This window comes from Eptatretus burgeri, chromosome 9 (assembly GCF_056783735.1).
Source record: "Eptatretus burgeri isolate ZD-2024b chromosome 9, Ebu_testis_v1, whole genome shotgun sequence".
Classification (NCBI taxonomy): Eukaryota; Metazoa; Chordata; class Myxini; order Myxiniformes; family Myxinidae; genus Eptatretus; species Eptatretus burgeri.
The window spans coordinates 56,855,405-56,875,291 of record NC_140969.1 but is presented as its reverse complement, the minus strand read 5'-3'; the positions used below and the strand labels follow the sequence as shown (position 1 = coordinate 56,875,291).

Below are 19,887 nucleotides of genomic sequence, written 5' to 3'. Positions count from 1 at the left end.
AAAAGTGTGATAATAATATTATTTATGACTATTAAACCAGTTATTTGGACAAACTTTATTTCACTGCAAACAACGAGCTTCCTCCTTGTGCACACCTCGTCGTATACACTTGGTTTTGATAAGAATACTAATGGATATACATTCGGTCACATCACTGCAAAAAATTCACGTTATTTGATGTTGATATCTTTTGTTACTTTTGCGGACTCCCTGAAGCTTTTCACAGGTGCAAATGCCCTTTGGAAGCTTTCATGGACAAGGTGGCCCAAAAGTCTGGTTACCAACTCACCGGGGTTTATTTACAGCAATTGTACATCAAACAACGCTGAGAGCTCGCAAAGCACGAACTCAGCATAGATTGTTTGTTTGGCAGTAAAATTACAATGCATGAGGCAAAATGGATGAAATTTAATTGATTTAACTTCTGCAATCGTGAAGATGGAGGCTCATTGAAGAGCTGAATGACAGAGGGGTGATGTGGAAACGGTCATCGTGCTGAGCAAGCCTTGCACTTAAGTCTTCCGTTAAGTAACTACAATTTGCTTTAAGGCCTTTGATTCTTCCACTTGCAGGAGGCACAAGGTGAGATATGGCAGCATAAACCCACAGCAGAGATCCACTCTCCATGGCACTGTGGATGAAGGGCTTTTCACACGATTTGGAGTTAAAAACAACCAAGGAATGACTTAGCTATACGGAGGATTATAAGGTGCCCTCCCTGCACTAGTGGCCAGCTTGGATATGTGATTGGCTCAGTAAAGGTTATGGCAGATTATTTATCGTGGAAACCTTTAAAATAAGGCTACGTGCAGGGTATTGGTGGGACCAAAGGTTTCAAGCACTTGTGTTTAGTGTGTGTGCAGAAAGGTTTTTTTATGATATTTAACTTGTACTCTATATACATTGAAAACACTGAGGAATCTACAGGAATACCGACTGTCGCACAGCATGAAATGTTATGTGATGATGTTAGTCCAAGGAGCCTCAATGACTGCACCTGTTCCACATGTTGATTGCAGAAGTATAGTGGAGGGTTAGTCGACTCTCTTAGTCGAAATTTAAGGTTCTTCGAAGGTTAGTTAGTAGACTGTCTTAGTTGATGTCATGGGAATTATTCGAGGGTTAGTAGATTGTCTTAGTTGAAGTAAAGTAGAGGGTTAGCAAAAGTAAAGTAGACTTGGCTGTACATGCATCATGAGTGTCTGGGATATGGAGGAATTGAAGAACGCATTCCATTTGATTAACCAGTTTCCCATTTTCTGCAATTTGTCAGACAAGAATGCATCTGCAACCTGCTTATCATTGGTGTGGGAGACTTTTGGGCAAAAAATTGAGTCTTCCACAACATGATATATCAGGTTTTCCAAAGAGTTAGAGAGGTCGTTGATGTAAACGAGGAAGAGGATAGGTACCAATACACTGCTTTGAGTCATTGCATTCAAGAATACAACCCTTGTAGTAAAAGGCATGGAGACAGAGCACAATCACAGGCAGGGCTACATTTAAGGGCAGGAGACCCAGACTGCCGTGCCCAGGGGATCGCCAGATGCCGGGTTCTGCGTGCTCCTGCCACAAAGTTGTAACAAGGAAATGTGATGCAGGAGGAGGTCATTTGGCCCATCATGCCTGTGCTACAGCAACACCAGATTCAATTAATCTGTCATGTCAATGACTTAATTTCAATGGGGGAATGGGATGAGAAAGGTGTGGCAGACTCAGGGATATCACCACGACCAGGTTGGTAAACATTACCTCACAACCCTTTGCTTTCAGCTGCTTACCCAATTTTTCTGTGTTTATTTTTCAAATCCTCCGAGTAAATTTACCTACATCATTTGCTCCAAGATGTACTGCAAACAAAGTCTTCCTGCTCTGAACTGATATGTCATTTAACCTTCCTTTAAAGAGCAGGTGTTGGGTCGCTGATGACTTCGCGTGATTCGAAGGTTGTAATCACATTAATAATCGTTGGGCAATTATTTTCTTACATTTGAAACTCAAAATATGCTAAAATTAAATTTCAAGTCAAAACTTTTGGCAGTGATCGAAAAACAAACCGGAATTTACCGAAGATGCTATGACGTCACGTTCTCCGAAAACTTCGTGAACATTCGGAAACAGCATGTGAACAATGGGGAGATGCGAATCGGAGAGTGATTTCAGCGGCGATGAAATTGAGTGTTTTCATTCCGATATTGCCGAGCACGAGTCGGAGCATGATGGGAATTTGTACTATCGAGTTTCTGGCCCTGAGCCATATAAATTTGAGCCACTTGCAAGTGCCAGAAAACGGCCTATTTCGTGTCCAAGTGGCAGGACTGACTGCCCGGCAGTTCACACTGACAGACTCCACCAGACAGATTGGTTTGTGGATTTTCATTTTCTTGTTCGATGCATAAAATAATGTAAAGTTTGATTCCTCTGTGACTTGATATAATAATTTTTAACCCTCTGGTCACTCGAGAGTCAAATAGAATGAATCAATAATGGACCCAAATATATAATACACCGTAGCCTTGGCGTTGAAGTCTTTCTGACAGCTGAGCTTGACCCCAGCGAAAGTGAACAGTTAGAACAAACCCCAACTTTCAAGAGACTGTTGTGGTATATAAATACCAAAACATGTTTAGCCTCATTGGGAAATATTCTACCGAATTTAGAAAAATAGTGGAAAATTGATCAATTTTTTACAATTGAAATGAAATAGCCCAATTTGCTGATGCTGTTAAAAAAAAGTAATTTAATCAACAATAAGTTGATTTGTTGAGAAATTTTTTCATGCTTGAGTTTTACAGAAAGTTTATTTACGTGTTTTCCATGTACTCTTAAAGAATACATTTCAAGGTTTTTCTCAGTTAAACTCAACAATTGATTCTGTGACAGAGCAGTATCTGGAGAACTTGTCAACCAACAACTCGTATTCACAGAGTGGTGATCAGATGTGTTTATGCCATCTTAATCCTCGGCTGTGAAATGGTCACCTCAAATGACAAGTCTATCCAAAGGGTCCTCTTTACCCGTTTTCTTTGGGGGAAAATTCGTCCATTTTGTTTGTACAAATCTTATCCACTGCCGGCGAAGGTTTGATTCCTTTGGGAATCGGTGCGAGTGATTACCCGTTTTCCAGCCATTTTTGCAGAACTTGATGACACGTACGAGGCATGATGTACAAATATCCAAATAACTTTGTTCTACAACAATTCAAAATAAAAAAGGATAATATAGACATTTGCAAGCTCAAAAAAAGGGAAAGAACGGCCCGCTGAACTGGACACTTCTTCAATGAGCGAGTGAGCGTCCGCTTTGTTTTGGAGAACGTGACGTCACCATCCACATATGGGCACGAGGCTTTTTTTTTTTCAACAGCCTCGAGAAATAACAACTTCGGAGTTAAATTTCATTAATTTCCCCAATAGTTAGGCAACCACAATAGTTTGCATCGAACTATTTAATGCACATATAATCATATTGATAAATTTTCAGAACATGTTTGGTGACCCACAACCTGCTCTTTAATGTCTCTAACTCCTGCTCCCTCAAAACTGCACAGAACTTTGTCTATGATCATTCCTGCAGAATTAATAACCTTCATATTTATCAGTTTAATCACCAACTAAAACTGTCTCTCTGGCCTCATTGCTGCCTATCTCTATTGCTTCACTCATCTGAGGCCAGCCCTGATCACAGGCAACAAATTGCTTGAGAAGATGAAGAATGTGCACCAGCTATTCAAATACAGGGTCCTAGATGCCCTTTGGAAATGTTTGGAACCCCCTTTCTCTTGAGGTTCACGCTATCCATCCGTTCTTATATGTTAGCAGAAGTAGCATATCTAAGGTGGAGCGACATGAGAGGAACCAAATTGGTGATCTGATTTTGAAGGCTTGGATAAGAGATAGACTTTGAGGTCCACTGAGACTATTCATTCTCATACCTTTCTGATTCAGGAAAGGTGGTCTACTCTTCTGCAGTTCAGAGGGTCTGTTTCAGCATCCTCCTTATGGAGAGGAATAATAAAAGCCCTCTTTAATCGGTTGGGGCAGGAATCCTCTGAGAAAGATCTTCAGAAGAATAGTGAAAGTGGAACAGCCAGTTTTGATGGACAGGTGTTGAGGAAGAGTGCATTGACGCCATCGCAACCAGTTGCTGCTGATGAATCAAAATTGTGCAGACGCTTCTCCTCCTTTGCAGGTGAAAAGATTACTTGATCAAGGGAGTTGCTTTCAAGGGAGGGTGGGGAGAGATACAGTATGAAATAGGAATGAAGGAATTTAGAACTTGAGCCTTCAAGCATTCGGCCTCATCATGAGGTGCATCGATCTTGATGAACAATGGGAATATGAGAGAGAGAGAGCATGTGGAGCCAGTTTTAACTACTTGCAAAACAAATTTGGAAGATGGAGAAAGAACAAAAACGTCTGAATTGAGGTAAAATCTGGTGTTGTGTTCTTGCTCTTCCCATGACAGATAAACCTCTTCACTAGTTCGTAAGATCTGCGTTGAAATGCCAACTGACTGAGTAAAACCTGCTGGTGTTTTTATATATATATATATATATATATATATATATATATATATATATATATATATATATATATATATATATATATATATATATATATATATATATATATATATACGCAATATATTTATATATATATACGCAATATATTTATATATATATATATATATATATATATATATATATATATATATATATATATATATATATATATATATATATATATACGCAATATATTTATATATATATACGCAATATATTTATTTATATATATATATACGCAATATATTTATTTATATATATATATACGCAATATATTTATATATATATATATATACGCAATATATTTATATATATATATATATATATATATATATATATATATATATATATATATATATATATATACGCAATATATTTATATATACGCAATATATTTATATATACGCAATATATTTATATATACGCAATATATTTATATATACTAGTGCGTGCCCGTACGTGCGTGGCTGTATGTGCAAAAAAAAACTTTCAAACAGCTTTTTTCTTTCAGCTTTCAAACCCTTGGGAAACAGCTGTTTCCCTTGGGAAAATTCAAACCTTGGGATGAATTAATAATTTGAACAATTTATTCAAACCTTGGGAAAAAACAGCTTTCAAACCTTGGGAAACACTTGGGAAACAGTTGAAACGGATGAAGAAGAACGATATCAAACCTTGAAAGGGCACATACTCAGGTCCCCCCAGTGTCAATTGTGACGTCGTATCAAACGAAGAAGAATTGTGACGTCAATCGTGCAAAAAAAACAAACTAAAAAAAACAATTGTGATGTCATTCGTGACGTCATTCGTGATGTCATAGCACCGTGTCCTCTCATTGGTTGGCAAATAAATGGCCGTAACTTGGGAACTGCTTGTCCGATTCATATCAAACCTTGAAAAGGCACATCCTCGGGTCCCCAGCAATATTCCTGGCAAGTTTCAATTAGATCGGACCAGTGGTTGTCGAGAAACAGCGGTCAGACACAGACACACACACATACAGACTGATAGACAGACACACAGATATTGCTGGAATTATAGATATATATATATATATATATATATATATATATATATATATATATATATATATATATATATATATATATATATATATATACACATATATATTTAAATTTATATTTATATACATATATGTAGATATGTATATAAAGCCTGGTGTTGGCGCAGTGGTTAGGGCAGCGGCTTGGGATCCAAAAGGTCCTGAGTTCAAGCCCCGTTGGGCCACTGAATGAATACACCAGGGGGTTGACTCAGCCTGTCATCCTTTCGAGGTCGGCGAAGTGAGTACCAGTGTACTGGGCCGGTGTATACCCCGGTTAAAATAGGTGTACCATGTCCCTGTGTCGTAAGAGGCGACCAGGGTTGCGTCAGGAAGGGCATCCGGCATAAAACATGTGCCAAATCACGATGCGGATCATACGGATGATCCGCTGTGGCGACCCCTAACGGGAGCAGCCGAAAGAAGAAGATGTAGATATGTATATATGTATATATGGTCCAAGATTCATGGGAGAGCTGGAGCACTGAACAAATCAGGATGCAACAGAACAAAATAAACAGTAGAAATAGGGGGGGGGGGTACACCAACAGCAGGATTTAAGGACAAAATAGAGGGAGACTTGGACAAATAAGGAATGTGGAGACTGGGGGTGGGGGGGTGGGGTAGGGGAGGATGCATGGGGTGGATACAGAAGCAAACTCTCAGGAAGGAAAAACTGGAAATGTGTGGGAGGTGGGAGGTGGTGAGGTGGAGGTAAAAAAAAAGGAGGTGGGTTGGGGAGGGAGAGGGTTAATGGGGCTACAAAAGATCATGGTTTTGGATTTGGTAAAATCTTAGATGGTGGTGAACAGCTGTCTTGGAAAACCTGGAGGGAAAAATGGGATTGAAACGAATGTGGAAGTTGGTTCCACAGGTGGGATAAATAAATGGAGGTGAGCAGTGATCCTGGATTTTGAGGTAGGTTTAACCAGAAGGGGGTTGATTGTGGACTGATTGCACCATGCAGAAACCTCGGGGGGAGGGGGCGGAAGCATGGAAAAGAAAAGGGTGCAAGACCAGAAAGGAGGCAGTAGAAGACAGAGAGACCCCCTACCTCTCCGATGGGAGAGTGATAAGCCCATAGACTCAGCTTCATCATGGGAGATTCTAAAGATCGTGAAGACCTTGTGGTGGTGGTGATACACCCCTTGGGGTTTCCTTTCCTTTGGTGTACGTATGTTCGTGGCGCCGAACCCAGCCCAATCTCGATTGACTGCAATCCATGGTTTGCACTTCACGCGTCTGAACAATAATGCCGGTTGGCTACCACTCGAATGGATCTTTATCAGTTGGCATCTGTGACTTCCGAGTGGCGTTACAATGACCATATCAACAGCATAATGTTTTTGAAACTTGTATTTTCAATAAACAGATACAAAGTCAAATGAGGAAGTTCACCATTTCACACAAAATTCAATGTCCAACTCCAATTCCCACGTTGAGTTGTTTCCACCCACTGTCTCTGTCCTTCCATTTCAACTCACGTGTGTACACCTCGTCCACCATGGCTGTTGAACGATCGTGTCTTGTCGTGGTGTTCTCTCTCATATGCTGGCCCGTCCAGGATGATTCAAGAGCTCAAAAGAATTCTTTCCCGATACGCAATCTTAATGAGCTTTTATCAACCTGATTATAAACAGCTCCACGCATTAACAACCACTCTGGACATTAACATCTTATTCACTCATCAGAGTTAAATCGAGCACAGGGATGATCGAAACTCACGGCTCGTCACCAATCACCCATCTCTCTACACCTCACTCTCGTGGGTTTATATGGTAACACAGAACAATCCCATGCCTTCCAGCAAATGCGATTCTAGTCCATTCTGGAAGTTTCATCTGAGAACGTTCCAGCACCTTCACAAATCACACCAGGCAGTTTTCAGTACAATACTACCATCTACAGTCAAAATTTACTCATTACGTCAACCAGTTTATTTTACATTTTACCGATGTGTGCTACAGCAAACTTATAACACGTAACCATCCATTTTACTCCTTCATTTATAGGCATTTACTAATGTTTTATTCACAAATACCCCAACATCGAGCTTTTAACTGACTCCTTGGTTTCCACGGTGTCAAGCTGAACAATGTGTGAGGCATGGGTGCCAGCCCAAAGGGTAGAGCAGTACTCCATAAAACTGTGGATGAAGGCCTTATAGGTGGATGGGAGTTCAGGTGTGCCAAGGAAATATTTTGTACGATGGAGGATTCCCATATGGTGACTTTATGTCGGGGCCTACTTTGAAATATATTGTGCCAAATAAAGATCATGATGATGGGGTGACCCAAAATTTTGAGTGAGTTAACTTCTTCAAGCGGATTGTTGAGAAAGCAGATGGGAGGGTTTGCCCCATAATCCTTTTGGAGAGAGAGAGAGAGTGTGTGAGATTTATCAGGATTGAAAGACATTTTCAAGTCTTTGAACAGCTTTTGATTTTGTGTAGCTCTGAAGAGAGGGAAGAAGCTGCTGCCTGCCGATGTCAAGGATGAGGGATATCACGGCAGAGTATGGAGACGTCAGCAAATAGATAAAGGGGATTTTCCAGAAAGTCAGAGAGATCATTGATGAAGATTTAGAATGGAACTGGGCCCAGAACACTGCCTTGGGGGCACTCCAGCTCGAACAGGGAGAGGAGATGAAAGGATGTTGTTGAGGCCCACACGTTGGCTACCAGAGTGGAGGAAGTCAGTAACCCAAGAGTGCAGTTGGTCTTGGATGCCATAGGCAGAGAGGTTCAAGAGAAAGTCAGGATGCCAGACTGCATCAAAAGCTCGAAATAGGTTGAGAGAGATGGCTCGAATCTCACGTCTGACTTTGAGGGCCTCCATCCATTGTTGTGTGAGTCGAAGCAGCATGTCCAAGGTAATAACCTCGGCAGAATCCGAATCGGTGATCTGAGATGAGGCCATTGAAGAAAAGAAAGATTTTGTACATACTGTGCTGATGGAATCCATGGCCTTGCTAATGAATGGAAATTTAAAAGTGGAGTTCCTTCAGTTTGGGTGTGAGTTGTCACACCCACCTTGCAGCCACTTTGCGGAACCCCAACACATTGTGAATGATATGGTGTGCTGAACCATGGCTACTGTTCAATTGGAGACCACTTCATCTCGCGTAATGTGACAGTTTTCCCTTAGCACACGCTCAACTCCAGCAACCATTTCTGGTGTGTCGGCTGTGTGAGGCCAGCAAGAGCGAGCAGCGTCTGCCACACTAGACACTCCACTTTTAAACTTCCTGTCCCAGTCGTACACCTGCTGCAGCGATAAACCTGTGTCACCATATTGCATTTTCATTCTGCGATGGATTTCACTAGGATTTACACCCTCACTTCCCAAGAAATGGATGACAGAACGTTGCTCCTCCTTGGTGCATGCTTCAAATGGGGCCGCCATCTTGGAACTGCTCTACTGACGTCATACGCTAAAAGTTTCCAGATCTAAAACATGTTATATCTAGGGTAAGAGTCATGTTTTGCCTATCATCTACAACTACCCACATTACATTCTCAAATATATATCACCATTTTAAGGTAACTTATTGACTGCCCCTCGTATAAAGCAATAATATTGTGACTGTTTTCGGAGCCCCCAGTGAGACACATAACAAGTAAGGGAGCATGAGTATAGTTATGTCTGTTGTCTATTGTTTAGCTAAATTGCCTCTCCTCTTGTATCAGTGGAAAGGAAAGTTGTGTTGTGAGTGTAGTTAGAGCTATCCCATTGTTCTTTTTCTCATTCTCAAGCTCCTTCTTCAAGTTCCATTGTCAAACGCTTCCAAATTCTTTGCAGACTCAAACCACGTACAACATTCACTCCAGTAACCACACAAATCCATCCGGTAACACTTCAGTGGTATGCACCAAACACGGCACCCTCTGCAGCACTACAAATTTGGGCACTGCATGGCGGTAACATAAACATCAGACTCATTGTCCTGTCCTTGCAATGCCACCAATGCACCAGGGGCATGCCTCACCCCCCCCCCCCTGAGTTTCTTCAGGCAATTGCAGTGACTGGATCACAGAGCACCGGCCAATAAGAGTGGCTGAATCGCGGAAGGTTGGCGTGGGAGAAGACAGATGCAAGAGCCATAAAATGCCGGGCAGAGTCGAAAGAGTTCAGAGAGTTCAAACTGTCAGAAGCAGCAAGTGCTGAGGAGTTCAGGGAAGTTGGTTGAGAAGTTCTGAGAACGTTCAAGGTAAACCACGTCAAGTACCATGTCTGGGGGACACAGAATGAGCGCTGAGAATTCTACGGTACGAGCACTGAGGACGCCGCAGAATGGGTGCTGAGCACCAAGCTGACCAGGTGCTGAGGACACCATGGAACGAGTGCTGAGAACGCCATAGAACAAGCACTGGACACGTCACAGAACGAGTGCGGAGATGCGGACTCCTCGGCGTAGTCACCACCTCCTCACTGACATTACCTCCGATGCTGACTTTGTTAAATCCAACCACAAACTCTTGAGCATCAAGAGAATCAATAGTGGTTCTCCTCAGAACTAACCTATCTTCTTATACACCTTACTCACGCATCTTACATCATTGCATCTACCATCGCACGCACCTCATTGACTCGTCCCAGTTTTGCAGAGTATCACCAGAGTCCACAACAGTCCTTTTTAAGACTTGCACTACACTCATCCGCATTCACCGCACTTCTCACCCGCACTTCTCACTCACCTGTACCACACACCTTGTTCATTAATACGTGAACCCTCCGACTCGCATACATGTGAGGCCAGAGTCAACACCACACCCAACCTGCTTCACTCCTCTGTCTATCACTCTTCCTTCTCATTTTTCTGGAATGACTGAGGCACCTGTGTTGTGGAACCTGGGATGAGGTGACTGACTGAGACAGGCTTTTCTGCTCGGGGTAAGAGCTTTCTTCTGTGACACTGCTTGTATCCTTTTTTTTCATCCTTCTAAACCATTTTCCAAACTACCTGATTGCCTTCTTCCATTGATTAGCTCGGATTTTTTTTGATTAACAACAGTGGAGCGTTTCGAAGCAAAGTATTTATCTGGGGTATTAATTTGCTGGGAAGGTAAAGCAGGATTTGGATGTTGCGCCCCACCTAAATTAAGCATCCCAGATGGCGTCTGTGGTTGCTTCGCAACCTGTCGCGCCGCGGACTTATCCGGGGTTCGTCTGCTTCAAGATAGTCGGCTGTGAAGTGGGTCTGAGAACTCCCCTCGTGACCCCCACAGCCCCGAACCGGTAAAAAATATATGAGCATGCCTTCAAAATAGAGCAAAACTATTTTACATTGTCCAGTTATTGCAGCAGCGTCTCCTCAGAATTAATTTGAGAGCAACGTCCTGTAGGAGGTTCAATACATGGATCCTCATGGAACCATCACAGTGATATTAAATTATTTGAAGGTTTTTCATGAAGTTCTCAACCTAATGCTTGACCTTTGAGTGTTGATCGTTAATAATTCGGCCGAGCATATGGATTTGAATATCAAAATGTTTCATTGAGACTTTTCTCGTGTCTTGCAGCTGTGGCAATCCCACTGTCTTGTATGGGCATTGCTCTTCCATGAGCCTTGATCTTGTACAAAAACACAAGTGATTGTTCATTTCGGTGTTTCATGCTTGTTCATTCATTCATGCATTCATGTGTATGTATTTGTCCACATGCTTGCATAATTCCTGGGGTTGCTACACTCCCACCCCCACCACCCCTCCCCTCCTTTCATTCCCTTAGGTCAAGGTATTTACACTCAATGGCCTACTTTTTTCAAAAGATACATAGCTGAAGCATTCACAAACAGACACTAGAAGACAGGGCAGCCTCCTCAACATCCCTCCAAAGGATGGTGTACTCACTGACACAAAACTGTGAAACATCAGAATGACATTTTCATAATCAGATTGAGAATCAAACCCAGATTAGACAGCTCAAAGGTGAGTAAGATACCACCGAGCTGTCCTGCCAGAACTTCTTAACAAAGCCAAATTCAACCAAATTATCTCCAGAAGAAATAAGTACATCGTCAAATACAGCGAAGGGAACCACATGTCAAGTGAAGAACATGCGACCAAAACATCTGCCACGTGACCAGAGGCAATGTCTGACAATGTTTGTGGCTGAATTGCGGTACTAATTAGTACCTAATTAGTACCAGCAACAAATATGCCTCGAGTTTGACAGTAGGTGTATGGGCTCTGCAAGCTCGCAACAGTAAGTGGTTTTAGAAACACATTGAGCGTGCTTTGATTACATATGTCACCACTAAAGCACCTTTGTATTCGATTATTGTCATCAGAGTGGTCGCTGCTGCATGAGAAAGCTGAGCGGAAGAAATCAGTCGTGTGTTCACCAATGCTCTCGTCGGTCTATTGGTAGGCACCAGTCGGTGGTGGTGAATATCCCAAGGGTGGTTGACTGCACAGGTTTCCTGTAATGAAGTGGTGTAAATTTAGGCCTCAAGCGAATTGCACTTTGGTGATTTGGAAAGAGCAAAACTATACTTTTCTTTTCTGAGAATTTTTTCCTCGGTATTATGATTGTACACCTTTCTGTGCTATAGTGTTTTAACCCTTGCCTATTTTCGCTCAATTCCTCTCTTTTTCCTCCGATTTAAGTGTAACATTTTTATGGTTTTATGTTTTCCGTGACTGCAGTTTCCTTCTTCTATAATTCACGGATTGTCGTTCCTTTGCCTCATTGCATTTTCAAATCTCAACCGTTTTTGCCTTTTATCGTGCGGAACCATCATTGCTCCAGGAGTCTCGGGTTTAATTTATAGTTCTTGAAAATATACGTGTGTTGTGTTTTTGTTTTTTCCAACTATGATTAACTGTCAGTCGCGTAGTGAAATTTTGTGATGATTATGTAAATAATTCACTTTTACCTTCTACTTTCCCAACTTGATATGCAGTTTGTTCTCCTGAGAGATAGCTGATGTAAGTACGATTGAGCGTGACCACCCGATGCTCTTTCTCTGCACAGCCTGCACTTTGTGGTGTTCGACACGGAGCCAGGACACGACCGCTTGCGTGTGTGGGACGGAGCCGGACGAGGGGCCGCCCTGCTCAAAGAGATCAGCGGCTCGGAGCTTCCCGGTGATGTGCATTCGTCCCAGAACGTGCTCACTCTGCAGTTCGACTCTGACTTCTTCATCAGCCGCACGGGCTTCTCCATACAGTTCTCCTGTAGGCACCGCACGTGCAGTTTGACAGATATCAACATTTGTGGTTTCACCATCACGACGTGTAATCCCACTGTGACATGGTGAAAAGGGAAAGTCATGCTGTGCATTCAGTGCACCACAAATGAGTCACAGAGGAGAGCACGGGCAAACAGTAGATACAATTGAATAATTAAGAGTAAAACAAAACACTCAAGTAATGCAAAATTTCATACTACATTTCTCATCCATATTTTTCGGCGTAATTTCGATGAAGAACACATATTGCTTGATTTATACCAATTATAACTATCAAATATAACTTCCTGACATCTCACACTTTGCTGAACCCACAGACAGCTATCAAGAAGTCAAAACGAGCATTTGTATTTACAGCCAAACACCATCTCAAACAATAACAACAGATCTTGCTGATCAGAAGGCAAAACTGACAGTCGTTGCTCAGTTATAGTCATTTGCACTTTCTTTATCTCAACGTTTGTACAATGCAATATAATGACATATGTAGCAATTCATGCTGGGGTCTGCCAGGATGGCCCAGAGGTTGCACACTTACCTTTGAACTTTTTACCCCATGGGGTGGAAGACCCCACGGGGTCTAAGCGCCGCTCACGTTCTCTCTTTTCTTGGGTACAGTTCATTTAAACGTCTATTTCTCCATTATTCGTGAACAGAATTCTATGAAAATTGACAGGCATATACTAGATACATATGCGCAGGCATTAACTGAGCCCAAATTGCGATTGTGGTCCTTCCGCCCGAGGAACGGCCCATTTTGGCCCATTTTCTTAAAATTGTTATTTCTCGGTTATTAGTGAACGGAACCGAACCAAACTTGACAGGTATATTCTAGAGACCATTCCCCCAGAATTAACTGAGCCCAACGTGCGATACTGGGCCGATAAATGGCCCTTTCGGTCCATTTTCTTAAAATTCTTATTTCTCGGTTATTAGTGGACGGAACTGAACCGAACTTGACAGGTATATTCTAGAGACCATTCCCCAGGCAGTAACTGAGTCCAAAGTGCGATTCCGGTCCTTTGGGCCGAGAAACGGCTCTTTCGGCCCATTTTCTTAAAATTGTTATTTCTCGGTTATTAGTGGACGGAACCGAACCAAGCTTGATGTATATTCTCGAGACCATTCCCCAGGCAGTAACTGAGCCCAAAGTGCGATTCTGGCCCTTTGGGCCAAGAAATGGCACTTTCGGCCCATTTTCTTAAAATTGTTATTAAAAAAACAAAAAAATTGAATGCGCTGGGTGATGCCTAACGCAAAATTAAGTCGCAAATGATGATATGAAACTAGCCTCTCTTGTGAGGTGTTCTGGTTTCATTTTCTGATGCGATGAAAATCTTACCAAGTTTCAAAACTATCTGTCGTCCATGCTATCGCTCACCTGAGAGTTGTACAAATGAACTCCTATGGGGTATGTTCGCAATTAGAACTTGTTGGAGTTGGTTTGATTCCCGACCCAACGATCACCGATTGATTGGATTGGTGCTTTGCAGAAAGGGCATTGCTGAAAGTATACCATCCCTCGAATGGATGTTAAGCTGCATGTCCCATCGAACAGCATAAGTTGGTGGACTTTAATAATCCCACGGTGCCCAAAATGAAAAGTAGTTTGTTATTGCTCGCACCCCGAACAAATGACAAATTCCTGCCAAAGCACCTCTAGCGGAACGTCAGGCCTGGCCAACCATAAAAAGACTTGTTCCACAATCTTTCCCTAGTGGCTTGGGGATGAGAATAATCGGTGCCATTAAAGTCATAGTCATCATAGTCTGACTAATTTGACAACTTCTACAACTCGTATGACTAGTAGTAGTTAGTAATCAATGCAGGCGATGCAAAAATTGCTTTCTGTTTTGGCTTTTCAACTCATTTACTCCTTTAAATGTGTCTCCGCCATCAGAGTAACTTGATTGTATTGGGGTCCATGCTAACCAACTTGTTGGCTCAATAATCATTTTGTCTGCTGCTAATTATAGGGCTCATCATCAGTCAAAATGGGAAGACTGTCCTAATTTAGTAAATACAAAAATGAGTTACAACTGACACGCACACACAGATAGTATAACCAGTAGTGAGTGATACAATGTGAGGGACATAGAGCCTTGAAAGATCTGTCGAATGAAAAAGCATCAGGTTCCGATAAAACTCCAATCATATTCTTTAAGGTAGTTGGTGAGGAGGCAATAAAATATTTAACAACTATGACACACAGATCTGGAGCAGATTGTATGGGACAAAAGGTGGAAGTCTACATATGATTGCCAAAGAAATGGAATGCAAGAGAATGTTCAAATAACCAAACAATTGCCTTGATTTCACATGCGAGCAAGATATTACTAAAGATCATTCAAGATAGAACAGAAGACTTCATTCAGCGAGAAGTACTCATTGAGTAAGAAGGTTTCAAAAAAGGAAGAAGAACTGAAGATCAAATTGCAAATCTAAGGTGGATCATGGAAAAAGCAAAGGAATATCAGAGGAAGGTATCTCTTTATCTATATTATTGCAAAGCTTCCCATTGTGTTGATCATGAATTGATGTGGATTATGCAGAGAGAAATTGGGATGGTGAAGCACTTATTATGTCTGATAAGCAAAAACATGAAACAACACGCTACAGTAAGAACAGACCCAGATCACACACGATGTTGGTCCAACATTGGCTTCCGACATTGGCCCAACATCGTTGATGAAATGTTGGATGGCTTTTACACCATATTTCCAATTCAACCTCCTATGTTGGAAATCTGCTTGCAACCAATCCGACCTTTTCCAATCTATTGCCCAACGTGAGCCCAACGTTGGTGTCCTATCTGGGAAGTATGGAGAGAGACAGAGAGAGAGAAAGGGAGAGAAAGAGAAAGAGAGAAAGAGAGAAAGAGAGAAAGAGAGAGAGAGAGAGATAGAGATAGAGATAGAGATAGAGATAGAGATAGAGATAGAGATAGAGATAGAGATAGAGATAGAGATAGAGATAGAGATAGAGATAGAGATAGAGATAGAGATAGAGATAGAGATAGAGAGAGAGAGAGAGAGAGAGAGAGAGAGAGAGAGAGAGAGAGAGAGAGAGAGAGAGAGAGAGAGAGAATGGGAGAATGGGAGAATGGTTTGGAATTGGAAAAGAGGTTTGTGAGTACATCATCAGAAAATCAAACTTGGATGATATATCGTAGAGGCTGGAATCAGGATTGGAGTAAGATGTAAAACATCTTCAGGATTGGATTGGCTGGATCAGGATTGGAAGAAGATATATTACCTCTTCCATGAGCCTTGACTTTGTATACAAAATAAAAATTAAGGTATGGTGATGATAGGACTCTGTTGACAGAAAGTAAAGAGGGCTTGATGAAACTGCTGCAGACAGTGAAGTAGGAAAGTGAAAAAGCTGGTCTTCATTTATACCTAAAAAAAAAAGACTAAAATATTCCAGCTCCGGATTTGCTCCACGTCGAGGGTGAATCGGCTTAATTATTTTACCGTCCTCGCTCCAAAAATATACAAATAAAAATTACAAAAAAAATGCTTTTTAAAATGCATCAATCTCATTATTCCATCAGGAACAACCCATACATTCTTCTCATTCGTCCCCTACCGGTTTCACTGGAGGGGACTATAGGTTTGCTGTCCGTCTGTCCCATGTTTTGTTTTTTTTCAGATTTTTTTTCCGATACCCTTTAACATACATGGCTTTCTTATGATACGTTACAGAACAAATTCGAGTTTCAGGGCGTTTTATCAATTTTTCACAGAGTTATGCCCTTTTTGGGAGAAAATATCACATCGACAGGGGACATGTATTGCAAAGCTATTCTCACTCGTATTCTTCATCACATTCTCTTCCTCTTCTCCTTTTTCACAAGGCTTTTTTCCCCAAAACTTTTCACTCCTAAATGCTTAGTTCAAACACCCTCCTCTCATCCTGACAGCTCCATGTTCCTCCATGCCTTCAATGGAAATTATTGTACCCCCACCCCCCCCCCCCCTCGCATGAAGTCTGTCAATGTATGTCCAGTTTGAGAATACTCAGAAGTGAATTTTGCACAGGCTGTGTGCAGAGTACAATCATTTCCCCTTCACGTCCATCAATGGTGGAAACCTCCATGTCAGTACCCTCCCCCTCTCTGCTTTCCGCTCTCTCACCCCTTCTCAGTTTAGCCTGGTGTTGGCTTAGTGGTTAGGGTGGCGGCTTGGGATCCCAGGGTCCTGAGTTCAAGCCCCGTTGGCTGCTGAATTAACACCAGGGGGTTGACTCAGCCTGTCATCCTTCCGAGGTCGGCGAAATGAGTGCCAGTGTACTGGTCCCGGTGTATGCCCCGGTTAGAATAGGTGTACCATACCCCTGTGTGTCGTAAGAGGCGACCAGGGTTGGCGTCAGGAAGGGCATCCGGCCATAAAACATTGCCTCAAGAAAAAAAAGCCAAACCCCTGCACAGCAGCGAAAAATGGCTGTAAAAACGGTAATTTTTATTATTTCACCCCTTCTCAGTTTCCCCTATATCTTGCCCCCTCTCAGCTTCTCCCTGACCTTGGCTTTCCCCCCACCCTGCATCTTCCTGGGTCTTCCCCTGCCCTGATCCCTCCCGGCCTCCCTGCCACCTCGCACCCTCTTGGCTTTCCCTGTCCCACACCCTCATGACTTTCACCCCACACCATCACAGCCCCGCATCCTCTCAATTCCCCCCTCCAACCTCTCGGCTTCCCTCACACCCTGCACCCCCCCAGCTTGGCCACCGCACATACTGCACCCTCCCAGCTTCACCGCCGCTCCCCCTCCCCCCTGCAGCATTGCCCCAACCCCACACGCTCCCACATTAAACTCAGCCCCCCACCCACACACATTCATTCCAGCCCTGTACCCTCCCAGACTCAAACCATCCCTGCAGCCTCCCAGCTTCACCCCAGCCACACACCCTACCAGCTTCGCCTCAGCCCCTTACCCTCAGATTTTCCACAGCTTCACACCCTCACAGCTTTACCCTACTCCATCTCCTTGCTCCTCTTCACATTCACGCACCATACCAGCAACTCCTCCGACTCAACCCCCCCCCAAAAAAAGGCAATTCTTCATATGGATGTGTGTGTACATTTGAAAGTCAGAGACAAAAACACGCCTCAACAATCTTCAACAAATTTGGCAAAGGTGTACAGGTCATGAATCAGATTGTAAGCACAAAAAATTTCTCCCCACCTCATGAGGATGGGAAGCCTACTTGTGATTTCCATGTTGTGTGGTGTAGTCCTATCCACACCAAATTTTGCATGGGTGCTGGGGGTAGGCCCCCACCCCCACAAGGCAATTGTTTGTATGTCTGAAAATTAAGACACTGACCTCAAACAAGGAAATGAGGCTATTTGGCCCATCATTGCCATGGTGCACTCTAGAGTTAATTTTGCGACAGCTTCAAACATAAATCTCATTGATGGTTTACTCAAGTCTAAATAATCCGATTTTGATTGGGTGACCAAGGTTACATGGGGTATGCGGTGCTGCACGGCGAAAAAAAACTGATTTCAACACTTTCAAGGCACAACATCATTGAAAACAATCAAATCTTGTAAATAATTGAAGTATTTGTGCATTTGTTTGTTAACCATTCACAGCCAAACCGCAGCACCGAGGAAACCCAAAATTTTGGGTGTAGGTACTTCAGAATCTGTGCAAGGTTTTACACGACCGAACGCTGGCCTTGAAGGCTGGTTTGATGTCACGAAAGGCTGCTATAAAGTGTACATTGGGATGTGGGGTCAGGCAGTGCTGTCGCCGGCTGGACCGCAGGTTGAAGATAACCACCATGAGGTCAATAACTACATAGCATTTCAATGTTCAACATGCCCCCAAGCTCCCACCCTCTTATAAACACAATCTTTTATGTAATTTCAAGTCATTGGGTACTTTTTTTCGAGAGCACTGCTGAGTATCACCCTTGATATATATATATATATATATATATATATATATATATATATATATATATATATATATATATATATATATATATATATATATATATATATATATATATATATAAACACCACACTTTTCAGCATTTGTATGGACAGGATTCTGGGGAGGATGTCGGAGAGATCAAGCCGCGGTGCATGATTTAGGAATATCAAGACCTCTGACCTTGATTTCGTGGATTATGCAGTCATTTTTGTGGATACTCTGCAAATCCATATGGCGGCCCTCCAGGCACTAAATGATGAGTCAGAGCCGCTGAGATTTTGCATCTCCTGGGTCAAAACTAAGATCCAGGCTTTCAATGACATCTTGAATGTTGCTATCTTGTCTGTACCTGTTTGTGGTGAGGATTGTGAGGTCACGGAGAGATTCACTTACCTTGACAGTGATATTCATGTCTTCACTGGCTGCGAGCCAGAGGTCAATAGGCATTTGGTTCAGCCCTGGGTAGGCATGGATTCACTGGATCATGGGCTGTGGGCACTGTCGGTGCCTATTCAGGAGGATGAAAGTCTGAGTGTTTAAGTCCTTGATGCTTCCAGTCTTGCTCGATGGATATGAGACTTGGACTCTGACCAAGGATCTGAGATGACGACTCGACTCCTTTGGTACCAGGTCTTTTCGGAGAATCTTTGGCTATCGCTGGTCAGATCTTGTGTCCAGCGAGCATTTGCTGTGAGAGACTGAGATGAGATTTTTTACCTGTATTGTCTGTGAGCCTCAACTGTGGCTGTATGGACATGGGGCTCATTTTCCTGACGCTGTTCCTGCTTACCAGATTCTCTCAGCGAGGGGGAATGGCCCACTCAAAGCCCAGATCTCAATCTCATTAAAGCTGCATGGGATTACTGTATTTGGGCAAAGAAAAGGTAAAAAAATAATCCGAGCAACTTTGATGATGTTTGGAATGTCTTGGAAAAAGTGTGAAACACCATCCAACAAGTTTATACCAAAATGATTTGAAAATGTCCCTCAAACAATTTCATTGGTTTTGAAGGAAAATGGTGGACATACTCGCAATTAGTTTATGACAAGGTATATTGTGTATAAATTTGGTAATTAGGGTGTGTTGTAAATCTAAAATTAGGGTATGTTGTATATCAAG

General features: G+C 42.4%; 1 protein-coding gene across 38 annotated transcripts in view; it reads left to right on the top strand.

The window, feature by feature from the left end:
• LOC147020161 (CUB and sushi domain-containing protein 3-like) overlaps positions 1–19,887 on the top strand; it is a 1,491,173-nt gene that overhangs the window by 1,100,866 nt on the left and 370,420 nt on the right. For all 38 annotated transcript variants that reach the window (XR_015061662.1, XM_085895237.1, XM_085895221.1 and 35 more), the window contains one exon: positions 12,605–12,807. Coding sequence is in view for 37 of the 38 variants with exons in the window: in XM_085895237.1 (XP_085751363.1) it covers positions 12,605–12,807 (203 nt within the window). In the remaining variant the exon portion in view is untranslated. The remainder of the gene's footprint in view (positions 1–12,604; positions 12,808–19,887) is intronic.